The sequence below is a fragment of the Podarcis vaucheri genome (assembly GCF_965113315.1).
Source record: "Podarcis vaucheri genome assembly, chromosome: 6".
Lineage (NCBI taxonomy): Eukaryota > Metazoa > Chordata > Lepidosauria > Squamata > Lacertidae > Podarcis > Podarcis vaucheri.
In genome coordinates, this window is record NC_138764.1 from 79438338 (window position 1) to 79454907 (window position 16570).

General features: G+C 42.4%; 1 protein-coding gene across 3 annotated transcripts; it reads right to left on the bottom strand.

The window, feature by feature from the left end:
• Positions 1-256: 256 nt before the first annotated feature.
• Positions 257-15401, bottom strand: AAR2 (AAR2 splicing factor). Of its 3 annotated transcripts, none has more exons than XM_082226342.1 (4): positions 15270-15401; positions 11963-12751; positions 9758-9987; positions 257-2700 (listed from the first exon to the last, which is right to left on the bottom strand). In XM_082226342.1, exons 2-4 carry the CDS (start codon positions 12708-12710, stop codon positions 2533-2535), a joined length of 1146 nt encoding a protein of 381 aa, XP_082082468.1. In that variant the 5' UTR covers positions 12711-12751; positions 15270-15401; the 3' UTR covers positions 257-2532. The 3 variants fall into 3 exon arrangements, with proteins under 3 accessions (XP_082082468.1, XP_082082470.1, XP_082082469.1); XM_082226344.1 differs by having other exon boundaries at positions 11963-12739; positions 15263-15368; XM_082226343.1 differs by lacking the exon at positions 15270-15401 and adding an exon at positions 14999-15243.
• Positions 15402-16570: the final 1169 nt, after the last annotated feature.

The window sequence follows — 16570 nt, forward strand, 5'->3', positions numbered from 1 at the left end:
AATCTGTAAGAAAAGACAAAGAGTTACTCATATCCACAAGGTTCTCTGGCCCCTAAACTATTGAAAAATCCCCTTTTCTTTGGGCTTTAAGATTTTTTATTACATGTTTCCCATAATACAGTAAGATTACAACTACCAAAGATACAAACTGAAGAAAGGAAGGAAAGGGCGATAGAAATAAAGGAAAGAGAAAGAAAAATATAAAAACAATTAGCAAAAGATACAAAAGAAGAACTTCCTATTTTCCATCTGCCAGTTACATTAAAAAAAAGTTTATTAAAAACCTTTGGTCCATACAAACATCCATCTTCTCCACTTTCCGTTAACTTTTTTTTTTTTTTAAAGTCAAGGGGTCTCAGAATAATTTTTCTACAAGAAGTCCCAACTGTGATCACACACTATGGGAAAAAACCCTTTTTCATAGTGATAGCAGGTCTTAAGGCTTAGCGTTTTACTTTGTCAAGCCCCTGCTCACTGGCTGGAGGACACTGGGAATGGCTGGATCCTCCTTCTGACTTCTTGGTTGTTCAGTGCCTGCAAGGATTAGGACTGGAAATACTACACAAGCAGGACCTGCTGAGCCACTGCAGGGGCAAACTGAAGGTGTGCAGCAAGTGCATGCAAAGAGACACTCTGCACACATGCATGCAGCCAAGCCTTTGCCGTATCTTGGTGGCAGTGGTGCCATCAGATCAGAATGCTAGCACACGGGCCCACTCAGTTGAGTGAGCCAGAGGACCCCCTCATATAACCATCAACCCCAGAGTCTAAAATGGAAGCATTTAGTCCTACTTTCTGCTAAGCACATTTTGTCACCATGGCGGAACTGTGACATGTGCCTTAACTATGGTTTATCCAAACAAGCCAGGATTTTAAACTGTGGTTTGACGTTGACTTGTTCACACAAACCGTAGTTACTGCTAGTGAGTTTGCCCTGGGTCAAACACAAAAACAAATTATAGTTGGGGTGTTACATGCCACCTCAGATGACAAAACCCACCCAACAGTGGTGGAGTTAGGTAAAGCTTTTCCGCCCAGCCATGCACAAAAGTAGGTGAACAGTCATGGGTATTTAATGAGAAATTATGGCTTAAAAGCCTCAGGTTTACATCTGAACAAGGCTGTTATGTGTAATTATAGAGGTGAGTCAACCTGGATTAAGTTAGACTTGCCTTCTTATATCCAATTGCTGTGACTACTTTTATACATATGAAGGAACAGAAACTCAGGGCTTTGCAGACCATGAATGTTAACTTATATTAATACTAAAGCACAGCACTTGAAAACTAGCTACACTTGGGTATGAAACAGACAAGGTGACAAGCAAGATAAAGAACATTTCATCGCCATCGCAGCCATGTCAGCAACCACCCAGAGCACACCTTTGCTAAAATATTTCACACAGAGAAGACTTTAGGGACATTTTGTAGAAATACCTAACGCAGAAACATTTATTGTGTGCTGAACGCTAACACACAGGTTATCTTGTCAGATACACACACCAACTCTTGACGGAGCCTGACACAGTAGGGATTCTTATTTGAAAAATGTACCAACATCCCTGCACCTCAGAGAAAGCATTAAAAGATAACAGGCAGCATGCTTGCTGAAGGCTGTTTTATAGCATTTTCATTGCTCTGAAGTCACAACAGGAAGTGCTTGTCTGTCCTGAGAGAGGACATAAGTAAAAAGAAATAAGAACATTCCATGGAGCTTTTTAGTAAAGGCTCAGACAGGAAAGTGCCATTGATTAAATATGAAATTTCTCTTTCATTTCACATTTGCTCCCCCTGGACACTTCTATTGCTCTGGAAAGTGGTAAGGAAATCCTCCACCAGGCTAAAGAAAGGTAGGGAAAGAGTATAAAAGTGATGGAATGAAGAAAAACGATAGGAATAATTCTAGTAACGCCACAGTAAAAGCAAAAGCTTGGAGATTTACAATGAATGACAACCCAAGTTGTGTAGGCTAACTCCATTTGAAGTGTTTATGAAATATCTCTACACAGCATTGTTCAGTTCTGGCATGTATTAGAAGATGATGCACAAAGTCTCCTGAACACGGCCATCTGGCTTACCAGTTATGGAACTAAAGCAGCATGGAACTAAAGAATAAACAAGTCAAGAGTTAAATACCACTATGTCACATGTGGTTCTTCAACAAAGGAAAAGTGTGTTCATCAACAATCAAACAGTGCAATCCTGCACATGTTAAGAAAGAAGTACACTCCATTGTATTCAATGGAGCTTACTTCCAGGTAAGAGTATGAGATAGTTAGTGACAAAAGAACTGAGTCACAGCAAACGTTGGAGGTCAAAATGATTCAATCCGGCAAAGAATCTAGACGTAATCTAGTCTGTATCTCCCAGAATTTTTATTTCCAGCAGGAAGGAAGTTGGTAGACTTTCTGGATTTCACAGTTCTGCCTCCGTGAAGGGAGGAGAAAATAGAAGTGTAGAACACAGAATCAAGTATGGTGCAACAGTTCAAAATACTGCTTTAAAAACAAAACAGGAAAAGGGAAATTGCCATTCAGTCCACAAGTGCCCCTTCTGGAAGCTCAACTACTACGGGGGCATCGTCTTCTGGCTCAGCCTCAAAGTCCCACTTGAACTTCTTGGTTAGGTGGACTTTAAACCTCTCTGCCTTCTTTCTCAGAGTCCTGTCAACAGTTGGGCTGCAGGTATAGGAGAAGAAGACCTAGAAAAAATGCAGCACAGTCCGTTAGTAGAATAGTATAGAAAACACACTGGGTTGTATCCAATACCCAGAGTAGACTTACCAAAGTTAATGAACATGGCTAACTAGGGTCCATTAATTTCAATGGGCCTACTCTGAGTAAAATACCATTAGGCACAGAGAGAGGAGAAACCTGACTGGACTGCATACATATCATACTAATTATATAATAATAATTTTAAGGGGGAAATGTCAAAGGTCAAAACCCAACCTAACATGCTCCTGCATCACAGAGGCACACACAAAAACCTGATACAAACCTAAGCACAATTCACTTGAAAGGTTTAGAGTTGTGACTTAGAGAAGCAATGGAGTTATCCATAATACTCTGTTTTGGATGTTGAGAAGAAACAGAATTCTGACATTCTTGTACAGAAAAAAAAAAAGATCTCAAACCATGTCAATTATAGCAATTCCTGGATAAATGGGAACTGTTACAGGATGCTAGAAACCTTAGTCCATTAATCATTTCAGATTTACCCAATTTACTGGCGATCAATTAAGCCTCCAAAAATCTGTATATGAAAACATTTCTGAAGGGGGAAATGCTTTAGATCATGCACACATGCAGCCTTGTAAAGAAGCCCACAAACGTTGCTAGGCTGCTACAAGGTAAGTAATGTTATTTCATATTGGCCCTCTCCATGGCCAGCATAGAAGTGCAGATTAGTTTTTTAAAAAGCAAAAGCAAACTCTACTTTCTATCAAACAGGGTGTGAATGTGCAGGTGGGTCCAAGCTAGACCCTTCCTCCACGGGAAGAAGGAAATCAAGTAGGCTGGAAATGTGATAGAGCAATCCATCCCTCCTCTGCCACCCTGATCCATCTCCCTTGTGTCACCTATGCCAAATAGGCAAATATGAGGTTACCCATATGCCACAACAGGCACAATCTTAAAAGCCACATTCATAGAACCATGGAATTGTACAGTTGGAAGGGATCCTGAGGGTCATCTAGTCCAACCCCCTGCAATGCAGGAATCTTTTGCCCAGAATGGGGCTGGATCCCACAACCCTGAGATTAAGTCTCATGGTCTACCAACTGAGCTTCCCTGTTGTGGAAAACAGGAGGAGGAGGAATGCCTCTTAACACCTGCTGCCCACGATTTTTAAGCAAGTAACTGTTACTTCCAAATTATCTGAGTGAGACAATTCTCTTTTAAAAATAAGAGTATTCAAAAGGTTTTATAATCAGGTAATATGATTCATTCTATTTATGAATAACTTGAGCCTTAGAATTAACTATAATTTTGAAAGGGCCATGCTCTCTCAAATTTAAATCTCTTAACTTTTCACACACAAGGGGATAGCTCCTGTTACTTTTGACCCGTCACATGTGTGTTCGATTAGAAATCTCATCTCTAAGCTCATCTCTTCTGCCTCTGTGCTAAATTTGTTACACATAATTCATTTCCAAGGCAACCAACTGATAGCCAAAAGCAAAGACATTTCCATTGCAGGAACACGCAAAGGAGAAACTTTGTAATGCAGGAGGAAAGCTTGTGCTGTTGTTGCTGCTTTTTCTAAAATTAAAAAAAGACCTGCAGACAGCAGGAAAAAGCACAAAAAGATCAAGGTGTGGTTCATTGCTTTGTGTCATTTCGCACCTTGTTTGTCATAGTGTGAAGTGCCTTCTCCTACTAAACTAATTACAAAGTAATCTAGGCATTAGAAAATGAAAACCCTTATTTTTTTTTGTTTTACTCCCTTCACCAGCACAGTAACAGCCACATGAAAAATGAAGTGTCCAGTTACTGCATTTTGAAAAAAATCAGCCAGGTACTGCTGGGATACCAAAAGCTTAGCAAATATTAAAAGGTGGTCCCGTAAGAAAAAAGGTAATAAAAAAAAATCTACCTTAAAGCAATGCCGTTGCAAGGCCAACCAAAATGTTACAAAATCATATGTAAGTTTTGAGTTCCCCAGAAGTCTTCATCAGGTTAGATGGCAAGAAACAAGGGAGTTGGAGAGCAGAAGAGGAGAGAGACAGAAACGATTTGGGCCAGTGTTCAAGTCATCCACACAGCTGCAACTGTTTTGGGAGGTAAAGGTAAAGGGACCCCTGACTGTTAGATCCAGTCGCGGTCGACTCTGGGGTTACGGCGCTCAGCTCACTTTATTGGCTGAGGGAGGCGGCGTACAGCTTCCGGGTCATGTGGCCAGCATGACTAAGTGGCTTCTGGCGAACCAGAGCAGCGCACGGAAACGCTGTTTACCTTCCTGCCGGAGCGGTACCTATTTATCTACTTGCGCTTCATGAGGTAGCAGGTATTTAAATGAGCCCCCCCTTTTATGCGCTATGCTGGGCAGGAATCAAGTTGCCTTGTGGCCTCTTGAGAAGGAGAAACAAAGCAACCTGATGCTACTCAGTTCAGCTCATTTAATGATTAAGCAATAATCTTTCTGTCTGCTAAGCAGCGCCGACAGGTTATTTTTTGCATGTGAAGAAGGGTTTGGCTTGTGGTGGAGAATCTGACTATCTATCTATCTATCTATCATCTATCTATCTAAAATAAATCAAAATTTCTAGCCCACATGACTGTGAAGACATGTTTAAAAACACTTAAGACAGTTCCAGATTCCAATGTTCAAAGCCCCATTTGACATGCTCCTCTTCCACAAGCTAAACAGATTCTGTCCCGCACAAAGAACCCCACAGTGCCTCAAGTGCTTATCTTCCCCGCTCTTGCCATTCTAATTTATATGGCCTCACACAAGACATAAAGTCTTTATTTTCTTTATCTGTCATTCATATAAGAATTTCTTTTTTAAAAAAGCCAATGTTAATGCATTTCCAATTTTTTTTTAAAGCCAATGTTAATGCATTTCCAGTTTAGTAACACAGTATTCAGTCTCAACTGGCATTACCTTCTTTGGCCAGAATTTCTAATTTCAGCCCAAATTAAAGCACTATTATTGAGAAGAATGCTGCACCTAAAGCTCAGAGGTACAAGACGATCCATTTCCCAGTTATAATAACAAGGGTGGAAAAGGCTTGCCTAACAAGGGTGAAAAGACACAAAACCTGACATTGTTACTTGACATTCATGCTTTCAACAAGTTCTCTGACATCCAGAAAGCTCTATGTTTGGGCCAGCCATAAAAGTGATAAGAGGGAAGCACAGCATACATGTCACTAAAATAAGGAAATGGTTCTGCCAGAATTCAGTTTGAGAAAAATTTGCTATTAACATTTATGAATGTAACACCTCCCAACCATCAGTGAGCACTGAAAGCCTGAGATAAATGAGTAAATGCATATTGCACAGCTGCGTTCTAAGTCATGGGAATGCTCTACAAATAATTCCTGTATCTGACATTGCAGTCAAAGTAAAATTGTACATATGTCCCCATAAGGAGGAGGAAGTAAATTAAAGCCTCGCTAGTTGTGTGGGAACAATGTGCATACAAAACAGTACAAGAACAGCGTCACACTTCTTGCTTGCAAATAAGCACACAGAAATCCTTCCCACCTTGGAATTTTATTGCCTATATACCTTTCCCTGGTGATTTCAGAGTTATCCATCATATTCAGACAATACTCCTGCAACATATGTTAGGCCAAGAAATGGTGAATGACCAGGGTCACCCAGGGAGCTTTATGGCTGAGCAAGGATCTGAAGCCTTAGGGTGGTATTGAGCTAAGTTTTACTCACAGAAGACTCATTGAATAAATTGACTTAACTTAGCCATGTTCATTCATTATAATGAGTCATCTTAGTTGAATAGCACCTCTGATGTCCAATGCAGCATACTGTTCTAGACATAGATAGAAAAATGATGACATGAAAACTCAAACTGTCTTCTGCAAGGTTAGCTTTCCTGCAGGCCCTCAAAGCAAGCTTTCATCAGGAAGTAGCAACACAATGTAATTTTCTTAGGTCTCTTGCAGAAAAGCATATACACAAATTAGCTAATGGGTTACTTGAATATCGGGAACTGCCACCTGCTGTCAACAACTCTTGTTTACAACTATCATAAAGCAACTAGGAGATGCTTCCTCCAGCTGCCTCGTGTGTTTTTTTAAAAAATGTACTGCTTCTGTACGGCTTCAACGCTGGAAAGAAACAATTATCATTATTATACAGCCTGATTGAATTTCAATTTGTTGACAAGAGTGTTGTCAGTCCTCCAGAATGAATGACACGCAACAGCTAAATTCTATGGCCGGGATCCAAGAGGCCATGCTCAATCTTTCACGCACAGATGCAGGCTTTCAGCTCTCTTTGCTACAGCAGCGCCTCCTCCCCTGCACAAAAAGCTGATCCCGAATGCCTACAAGCCTTCTGCAGTAGCAATGGTTGAGACATGGAGGGATACTGATAGATGGGAAGGGTGACTGCCACCCTTCTATGATCACATAGAGAGGAATTGTGCATGTACTTTGGCATCCTGGTCCTCTGGAACAAATGCAGCACTCACTCGCATAGCCCATCTTGCTTTATTTTATTGCTGTTCTGGGTAAATTTGCCAGAACAAAGTCTAAAAGGAGCCTGCCAGGACAAAGCCAGAAAGGCGAAAGGCAGAAATCAGAGAAAGCTGTGGTATCTCCTTCACTGGAGATGCTCAGGCAAAGGCTAGACAGGCACCTGAAACGGATGCCTTGGGCATGAAGTTTTCTTTCTTTCTTAGGGTTAGATCGTTCCTTTGTATTATATTCAAAGTAGCTGGCAAAATCACCACTAGGTGAGCAACACGAATGCATAGAGTATGGGAAAGCAAAAAGAACTTGAGCTCTTAATGAAGGATGGCAAATATAACCTAATATGCGTTATTGAAACCTGGTGGGATGTGACTCATGACTGGAAGGTAGAAATTGTGGGGTACAACCTACTAAAGAAGGAACAGTTCAAACAGGGAGGAGCAGTAGCATCTTCAAATATACTTGGAGGATGGAGCAAACTCCAGAGGCTAGGATCCAAACCAATGGATTCAAGTTACAAGAAAGGAGATTCCAACTAAACATCAGTAAGAATTTTCTAACATTAAGAGTTGTTTGACCGTGGAACAGACTCACACAAGAGGTGGTGGACTCTCCTTCCTTGGTGGTTTATAAGCAGAGGTTCGATGTCCATCTGTCAGGAATTCTTTAGCTGCTGTTCCTGCATTGCAGGGGGGTTGACTAGATAACCCTCAGAGACCCTTCCAACTCTACAATACTATGATTCTAGGTCTCCACTAATTTCAGTATTGTATCATTCATAATCTGCGGCTTTAATTCTGGGATAGCAGCAAAAATTTAGTTTGATCTATTGAAAAAAGGAAAATCTCTCTCTTATATAAATATCTCGAAAAGGAACCCTGAATCAACCATACAGTTTCTGTATCCATACAATTACATCACTTTCTCAGTCAGATTCACCAAACAAGTACCCACCCACTTTGTTTGAATCAACCACAGAAGCTACTACATCTTTGGCTAGAGAGATGACTTCATCTACTTATAACATCCTCCAAAGCCCAATCTATCCTATGCATAGCCATGGGAGAGACACTTTCTTTGGAAGAAAGGGACTGACAGAGTGGGTAGAATTCAACATAGAGTGGGGTATGCATGAGCAGAACAGGGTCTACTTAAGCAACAAGACCTCTTCAGGAGATTCTGCAGCCCTTTTGCAAATTTAGCAATTAATACCAATATAAAGAAAGAGAAAGAAAAAGTTCTCAGTAAGTGGTATATTATCCCTGTAAGGCTTTCTATTCAAACACATCAGCATTGTTGGAAGGGATGAACTCGCATTGCTTAATGCTTTCACCTTTAGTGGGAACGCCCAATAGTGCAGGAGTTTTGGGACATGGTTGCTGTTTACCGCACACTAAACCACAGCTATCTCCAAAATCTATCCTCCATCATCATTTTGAATGAACTACCATAGATTCCAGCACAAAGACTTTCTTAAGCAATTGTATACAGCTGGGATATCAACAACAATTGCGCCCAAGCCACTCTGGGGTAATTAAAATCTAGAGACTATGCTTATATACAAACTTACTCAGCAAAATCCTTCAAAAAGGTATTCTGATATCATGGTTTCTGTTTATTTCCTATGTGGAAGTCCTCCAAACTTCTCAGATAACACCAGAGAAACAGCCTGGTGACCTGCCACCACCCAGCTCTCAGGGGTGGCCCCTCTCTCTCCCAACTGCTACCATACAACTTTTGGAAAAACCATCTTGCCTTGATGGAAGCGGGGAAAATTATAATTCACTCTAAACAAGCAGTTTTCTCTCTCTCTTGTTTTAACTCTTTTTTTAAAAAATGGTGATGATGCTGATGGTGGTAATAACTCTGGGCGGCTTTCAACGGAACATTTAAAACAGAGTAAAACTTCAAACATTAAAAACTTCCCTAAACAGGGCTGCCTTCAGATGTCTTCTAAAAGTCAGATAGTTGTTTATTTCCTTGACATCTGACGGGAGGGCGTTCCACAGGGCAGGCGCCACTACTGAGAAGGCCCTCTGCCTGGTTCCCTACCCTAAATTATGCTTACTGCTGCAATGTTTTTTGTGAAACTTTTTGTAAGATTCACATATAAAGTAGTATATAAATACAACAATAAAAATTGAGTTGTATGTAAGAGTGTATGCATGTTCTGTGGCCAGTATTTTTAACTCCATTTCAAAATAAAATAAAAATTTCATTATTTAAAGAAAAGGAACAGGGTCAGAAAAATACATGTAACAATGTTACATCGGACATTTTAACAGCACATTATGGGAAGAGAAAGGATTGTAACATAGGTTTTCAATATGGGGAGGCAAACCTCATTATAGCTTGCCATAGTAGTTTCGTCTCAAGACAAAAACTGGATTTTAGTTTGATTGGCTGGGGAGTGGGGAGCTTTCTTACTTTTAAAATTTTTAAATGGTATCAACATTCAAGCAAAAACCATTCAATTTCACATTGTGAGAATTGCCTCTCATTATGACGCTGCATTTTACACATGCATGCAGTTCTTGGGGAAATTCTGCACACTACTGCTTTCCAACCTCTACAGTACCAAAACCAGCTCCCTTACCTGCAAGGTGTTGGTTAAAAAGTTGTCCTGGGAAACAATGTCCACAAAGAAGTCTGCTGGGATTTCACTGAGCTGATGGTACAGGACCGAAATGAGGTTAACGAACAGGGCCTGATGCTTCACTATGGCATCCTCTGACCTGCATAAGAGATTCAGGAGTTTCTTCCAGTGCTCAAAGGCATCATATACATTCCCAATCAAGAAGCAGATGAAGGCAAACTGCAGTTCCCCTGAAACGTCACACACACACACAAGAAAAAAACAAGAAGGTGTTTGTTTAGCTTCAATTCTGGTAGCATAACAAAAGGGTACACTGCTTTTATTATTTATTTAACTATTTTTATAACACCATTCATACTTCCAAGGAAAATTTACAAACACAATACAGTTAAAAAGTAAATACAAAAAACCCCATAATAAACTAAAAGCCACAATATCGTAAAAGCAGCATGAAGGAGTCAGCAGGATTGAAATGGTTTCTAAAAATACCAGGAAATACTTTGTTTTCAGGCATTAAAAGGACAATAAGGTAGGTGCCAGCAAATAATCTCTGAAAAGAGCATTTCACAACCGGGATACCACCACCATGAAGTTCCTCTCTCTACAGCCAGCCACCCAACAGCAAGGGCATTAGAGCCTCTCTAATTAAGATCTTTACATGAAAGCCTTGGCTATAATATGCGGCAGATCTGCATAACTTGTGAACACAGCCCAACAGCAATGTAAGGTGGCCCACTAGGGCCTCCATAAACCTGCTTTGGGTGCATGCCTAGAACTTCAAAGAAAAAGAGGGCTATATATTTGGCATGCCCACAAGTAAGCGCCACAGTGGTATTCTGCCTGCCTCCTCCCTGGCAGAAAAAGCTTGTGATAAAACCAAATTAAGGTACAAGGGGCTGTATAGCTACTGAACTAGGCACTAGAGCAGAGTTCTCTCATGGTTTGGATTTGACATGAGCCACATTTGGCAAAAAGATTAGCCATCACTGTTTACCTACCCTTCCTCATGTAACGGCATTGCCTGATTAAGTTTCTATACGGCTTAATGGCTTGATTACTTATACTCCAATGCTCTGCATAATTTCTATTATTGGCAATTACTGGTCCAGGGCTCAGAATGAGTTCCAGCATTTAAACAGAGGTCCACAAATATTGCTTAGCTGCTGTTTGTACCCAACCCCTTCCCTCTCTAAGGCCTCCAGCATGTGCAGAATGCTTGAGGGACAGGGATTTCTCCCACTTCTGCTGAGATGGATGGAGAAGATAAGAAAGAGCAGAAGAGGCTTCTTAGCTTTGAGAGGTCAGGAACTGTGGTCATTTTTATCACTAAAGGGTCAGGGGCACTTAAGCTCTGCAAGTGGATTTGTAGATGCCAACATGTAATGCAGATAAATCAGTAATGAAGGAAAAACTTAAACCTTGCAATGAATGAAAATCTTAATTATTTGCAGAAGTAGTTAAATTGCTTTCCTGTGGATAGTTTCAATACCAAATGTTATATTCTGTGAAAATTAGATATAAACAGAGGATTTTATTATAATTACTAAACTAATCTAGGGAAGGCTACTGTCATCCCAGCTTGATTTCATGGTTCTCTCCCCATGATATCTATAGGATTTATTCAAGAACATGCTCCATAGGGTAGCGCATGTCCACAGCTTTCCTTTGTTTCCAAGGGTGAAAGCTGATAATTAAGGCACCACTACTGAGAGACAGCAGCCAATTGTCTCTAGTAAGTGATTAAATAACAAATGCCTTACTTCTGAAATCTGTCAAAGCAGAACCCTAGCTTTACCACTAGAGGTCACCAATATCACACATGAAGTTTTTGGTTTCTCAATTAACCTACTATCTTTTCTATGCAAACATGATTGTTTAGTTAGAAGGGGGTGAGGGAGACTGCACCCTACCCAAATTTATCACTTAACCAGATATAAATGTTATAAGTGAAGTCAGATTTGTTATCACAAAAGGCTACTTCTCGGGTTACTTCTGAACAGCATAGAAGCATTCATGAGTGGAACTGAACTGTTATATTGATGACAGTTGCAAACACTGAAAAAAGCCCTGCATACCTCTTCAAAACAGAAGTATGCATTACAATTCAGAAATTGTTTCCAGACACATTTTGGCATGCAAATGGCACCTGAGAGATACTTTGATAGCAACAAGAAAAGCAATTTCTGTAAAAGCAGGTTAACTCACCAAGCACATCCTGGGAATTGCTGGCATACTGTTTACTGATCACCGTCTCCAGGGCATAGCTAAGGTCCATGCTATGCCTAGTAACTTCTTCAGGGGTAGCACCTTCAGGGTACATTTGCTTAGGTATTTCTGTAAACCTGATCTCAGTGCCAGCTTTCAGCTGCATTTTGGGCAGCCGGGCCAACCCCTCTGCATAGCTTTTGCACTCTGTGTCATACCGGGGCAGGTTCTGTTCAGCTCGATCTTTAGTAAACCTCCCAGGCAAAATAGGAAGCACTTCTGAAAAGGCACATATCTGTCCACTTTCTGGCTGTAGTTTTTGCATCACAAATTCATTAATGAAATTAGTGAGGGAAATCCATTTTTTAAGAGTGTCATATGGGTAAGGACCCAGAAATTGGTCCATCTCCTGGAGGTTAGTCCTCATTGCTTCAGTCTCATTTTCAGAAGCTGGGGTAAGGTCTACTTCTTCCCTGACGGGGTCCCAGTGTAGCACTCGCAGATCACGCGGCTGCAAGTTCATGAAGAAGCCGGTGCGAGGGCCACTCTCTTTGCGATTGTTCTTATCAACAGAGCTGTAGTGAAGGAAATGAATTCCAGGGGGTATCATCTTGACTCCACGGAACTTGGGGCCGACTTGCCAAGTGTTGTAGTCAATGCCAAACTCTGTTCCTTCTGGCACATTCAAAATGATGACTGTAGCGCCCTCAAAAAAGAGCCGCTTTGCCAGGTCTTGATCTATCTGCATTTCTGCTGCTCCCTTGGTCACACTACAACCTTATGAGAAATCTAGAAGAGAGCAAACAAACCTCATCTGAATACACTTTACAAGCATGATACATATATGACTAGGCTCTTGCTAGACTATTCAGTGCCAAGCTTGATGGGCCACATTCCTGACTCATTCTATAGAAGCCAGGCAAAATAATTTTCCAACTGAATTTATCTTCACTGTCCAGGGGACAGAAGTTACAACTACCTCCATCAGGAAACAAGATTCAAGTCCCAAAGTAAATAGGATTTAAACAACTTATGTGTACAGGCTTTCTGACTAATGTAGGCTTGAAGAGAAACTAGGAAGCTGCATTATAATAATAATAATAATAATAATAATAATAATTTATTATTTATACCCCGCCCATCTGGCTGGGTCTCCCCAGCCACTCTGGGCGGCTTCCACAGAAACCAAAAAACACTAAAATATCATACATTAAAAGCTTCCCTGAATAGGGCCGCCTTAAGATGTTTTCTGAATGTCAGGTAGTTTTCCATCACCTTGACATCCGATGGGAGGGCATTCCACAGGGCGGGCGCCACCATTGACTCATTATAATGAGTCAGACCATTGGTCCAGCTAGCTCAGTGCTGCAAGGAGACTGTGTCAGGCATAGGTCACCAATAAAAAACACAGTGAAGTTAACTCATTACAGTGGTACCTCAGGTTACATATGCTTCAGGTTACATACACTTCAGGTTACAGACTGCGCTAACCCAGAAATAGTGCTTCAGGTTAAGAACTTTGCTTCAAGATGAGAACAGAAATCGTGCTCTCGCGGCACAGTGGCAGCAGTAGGCCCCATTACCTAAAGTGGTGCTTCTGGTTAAGAACAGTTTCAGGTTAAGTACGGACCTCTGGAACGAATTAAGTACTTAACCTGAGGTACCACTGTACTCAAGAAACCAAAACAGCACAGGCCTAGTGATCCCAGCAACTCTTCCCAGTAGGTCTTGCTCCAATGAGGCAACTGCAAGGACTGGAGGTCCTCACTTTTCCCCTGCTCTCTAAAGCTCCTTCTCTCCAGGGTCTTTCCCAAGCAGTTGAAAATGGCATCAGCCCACAATCAATCTCTGCTCTGCTCTTTGCTCTTTTCCTTTTCTCCTGTGTGTTTTTTACGAGTCTGGAGGTGGGGGCTGGGGTGGTCACAGCGGGAGGGGGCGACTCCCTGGATTCTTCAGCAGCCTGCCTCAACTCTGCCTCTTAGCCAACCTCCTCTCTAGCATCTGCTTCAGTCTCTGCCACAGCCTCTTCCTCCTCACTAAACCGTTACCTCTTCTGCTTCTGACACCACCACCTCCCAGGCATCTACCTCTGACCACTCCGACACCACCCTAACTCTGAGTCTTCTTCCCCTAGGGTTCCTTGGGGGATTCCTCAGCTAGTGACTCCCACCACTCCTATGCATCCAGCCAGTCCATGACATTCACACAGGCAGGAGGAGCCTCTCCCAGCTCTACGTGGGGAGATGCTATGAGTTGAACATGGGACCTTCCGCATGCAAAGCACGTGCTCCAGAACTACATACAGTGGTACCTTGGGTGGGTTAAGAACTTAATTCGTTCTGGAGGTCCGTTCTTTTTTTTTTTTTTTAAATGATATTTATTGAGATTTTACAGACAATAAAGAGTTACAAGATTAAAAATAAAAAATAAAAAGAATGACAATAATAAAAGAAAAAAAGATACAAAAATACAACACATAAAAAGAAAAAGTTTTTAAAAAATCAATATTTTCATGTCTTGTATTTCATTTACTTGTTTCCTGACCTCCCCACACCCCCCTTTTTTGTATTCCAATTCACATAATTAATTCAGCAAATCCTTACGTTCTGGAGGTCCGTTCTTAACCTGAAACTGTTCTTAACCTGAGGTACCACTTAGCTAATGGGGCCTCCGGCTGCTGCTGCTGCGGCCCAATTTCTGTTCTCATCCTGAAGCAAAGTTCTTAATCCGAGGTACTATTTCTGGGTTAGCAGAGTCTGTAACCTGAAGCGTCTGTAACCCGTACTTGCCTCTACGGCCAACAAGGGGGGGGGGGGAACAAAAGAGGAATGAAAAGGAATAGTGGTAGAAGAGTTTCTGGCAACAGGAATTTAGTCGCATGAGACTCTCCATCTCAGAGTCGTGGGCTCACGCCCCACGTTGGGGAAAAGATCCCTGCGTTACGAAGGGTTGGACTAGATGGCCCTCGTGGTCCTTTCCAGATCATGTCTCTCTATTCACTTCTATGACCCTTCTCTCCGACCGCAACTCCTGTACCTTGAACTCCGGCTGCCCAAGGAGCAGAAGTTCCACAGGTGACGCTTTATTGCCTTTATTGCTGCACCCGCGGGCTTCTAGACTCCTCGCGCAGCTCTGTTGAAGTGAGAGCAGAGGCCCTGCCCGGGTGGGAGGGAATAGAGAAGAGCAGCCTCAAGGGAAGGTACTGGGGAAGTTTAGCCCGGGCCCACCGTGTGGCCGCGAAGAGGGAAAGGCGAAGGGCAGCAGGGGATGCCACGCCCGCCCGACGCAGCCTTCGCCCACTTCTCACCTCCCTTCCGCGCCCCGAGGAAGGGAAGCGCAGCCGCCAAACTCGAGGAACTCTCGCCCCAGCAGGCCCCTGGAAACACTTGTCGGCAACTTCCGGGAACGGCGTTGGATATCCGGCGACCCTAGAGACAGGGGAAAGCGAACGACGTCCGGTCCCTCTCAAAAAGCAGTCCGGGTAGGTCCCGCGGCAGCGCCTCAAGACGTTCCGCTCTGGATGCTGAAAAGTAGCCTTTGCCGGTTGAGAGACAAGTTGGGTAAGAGGCGGCGGCGCGGCGTGTTTGCTTGCTTGCTTGGAAAGTTGGCGGGATTGCCGGTGTTTAATCCTCCGTCCTTTCTCCGTACCGAGAGGCTCGGCACTGTGCCAACAAGCTGCACCAAAGAAAACGCGGTGACTCCTGTGCAGGTTTCTCCGGCGCTGCGATGAGGTGTCCCTGCACACCTGCGGGCGGAGAGGACGCTTTCCGCGAGAGAAGATAATCAAACAGAGCATAAGGGATCTGCTGGCCGATCTCTGGGTTATTCGCCATGGACTAGAGCAACAAAGCGTTTCTGACTCCCCGGTGGTTTTAGAATAGCAACACCCTCCCATCAGTTTAGGCAGCTGGGGTTTAGAAAGCATGGGATAACCAGGTATGGTCTCTTGTGTGAAAGGGCTTTGCGCCTTGTTCAGTTCTGGTCCTGGAACCCCTTTCCTAGGTCCAGATTGTGCTCGGTCAGAGGCGCCTTGTTTAATTCAAACTATTGTTTTTTGCACCTGGCTCTGGTTGGAAGATCTTAGGGTTTTTCTAGTGTGAAACCACATCTATCTGACACCAGTTTGAAGGTTTTAAACTAAGGTTACCAGATGTCCCTGGATTTACAAAGCAGCCCCCATGCAAATCCTATCATTCCTACTGAAGTTGAAAAGTGTCCCCAGATTCATTGAAAAAAATTTGGTAACCTTATTTTAAACAAGAATTCATGAAGGCTATTGGTGACTACTAACCCTAATGGCTACGTTCTGCCTCCACTGTTGCAAGCAGTGTGCTTCTGAATAATAATAAAAAAGTAAAATACCAGCAGCTGGAAACAGTAGGAAGGAAGAGTACTGTTGTGCGATGGTGGATGTTGTAATTTTCTCAAGGGCCACAGGTTTCCTGCTCCTGCTATAAGGTCTTGAAGTTATAGGCTTTTAAGAGGGTCAGATACATCTGCGTAGCAAACACCAAACAATAAAAACATGAAGTCTTTTAAAGTGATAGAGAACTCTTACTTTAGGCTCCAAGCAAGGTCCTCTGCCACCTTCATAAAAGCTCAGTTGAC

Coding starts and splice junctions, on each gene's coding strand:
- AAR2 (XM_082226342.1), bottom strand. CDS start 12,710: ATGCAGATAGATCAAGACCTGGCAAAGCGGCTCTTTTTTGAGGGCGCT. Junction 9,988..11,962: donor CAATTCCCAGGATGTGCTTG/GTGAGTTAACCT, acceptor GTGACGTTTCAG/GGGAACTGCAGTTTGCCTTC. Junction 2,701..9,757: donor TTTTAACCAACACCTTGCAG/GTAAGGGAGCTG, acceptor CATTTTTTCTAG/GTCTTCTTCTCCTATACCTG.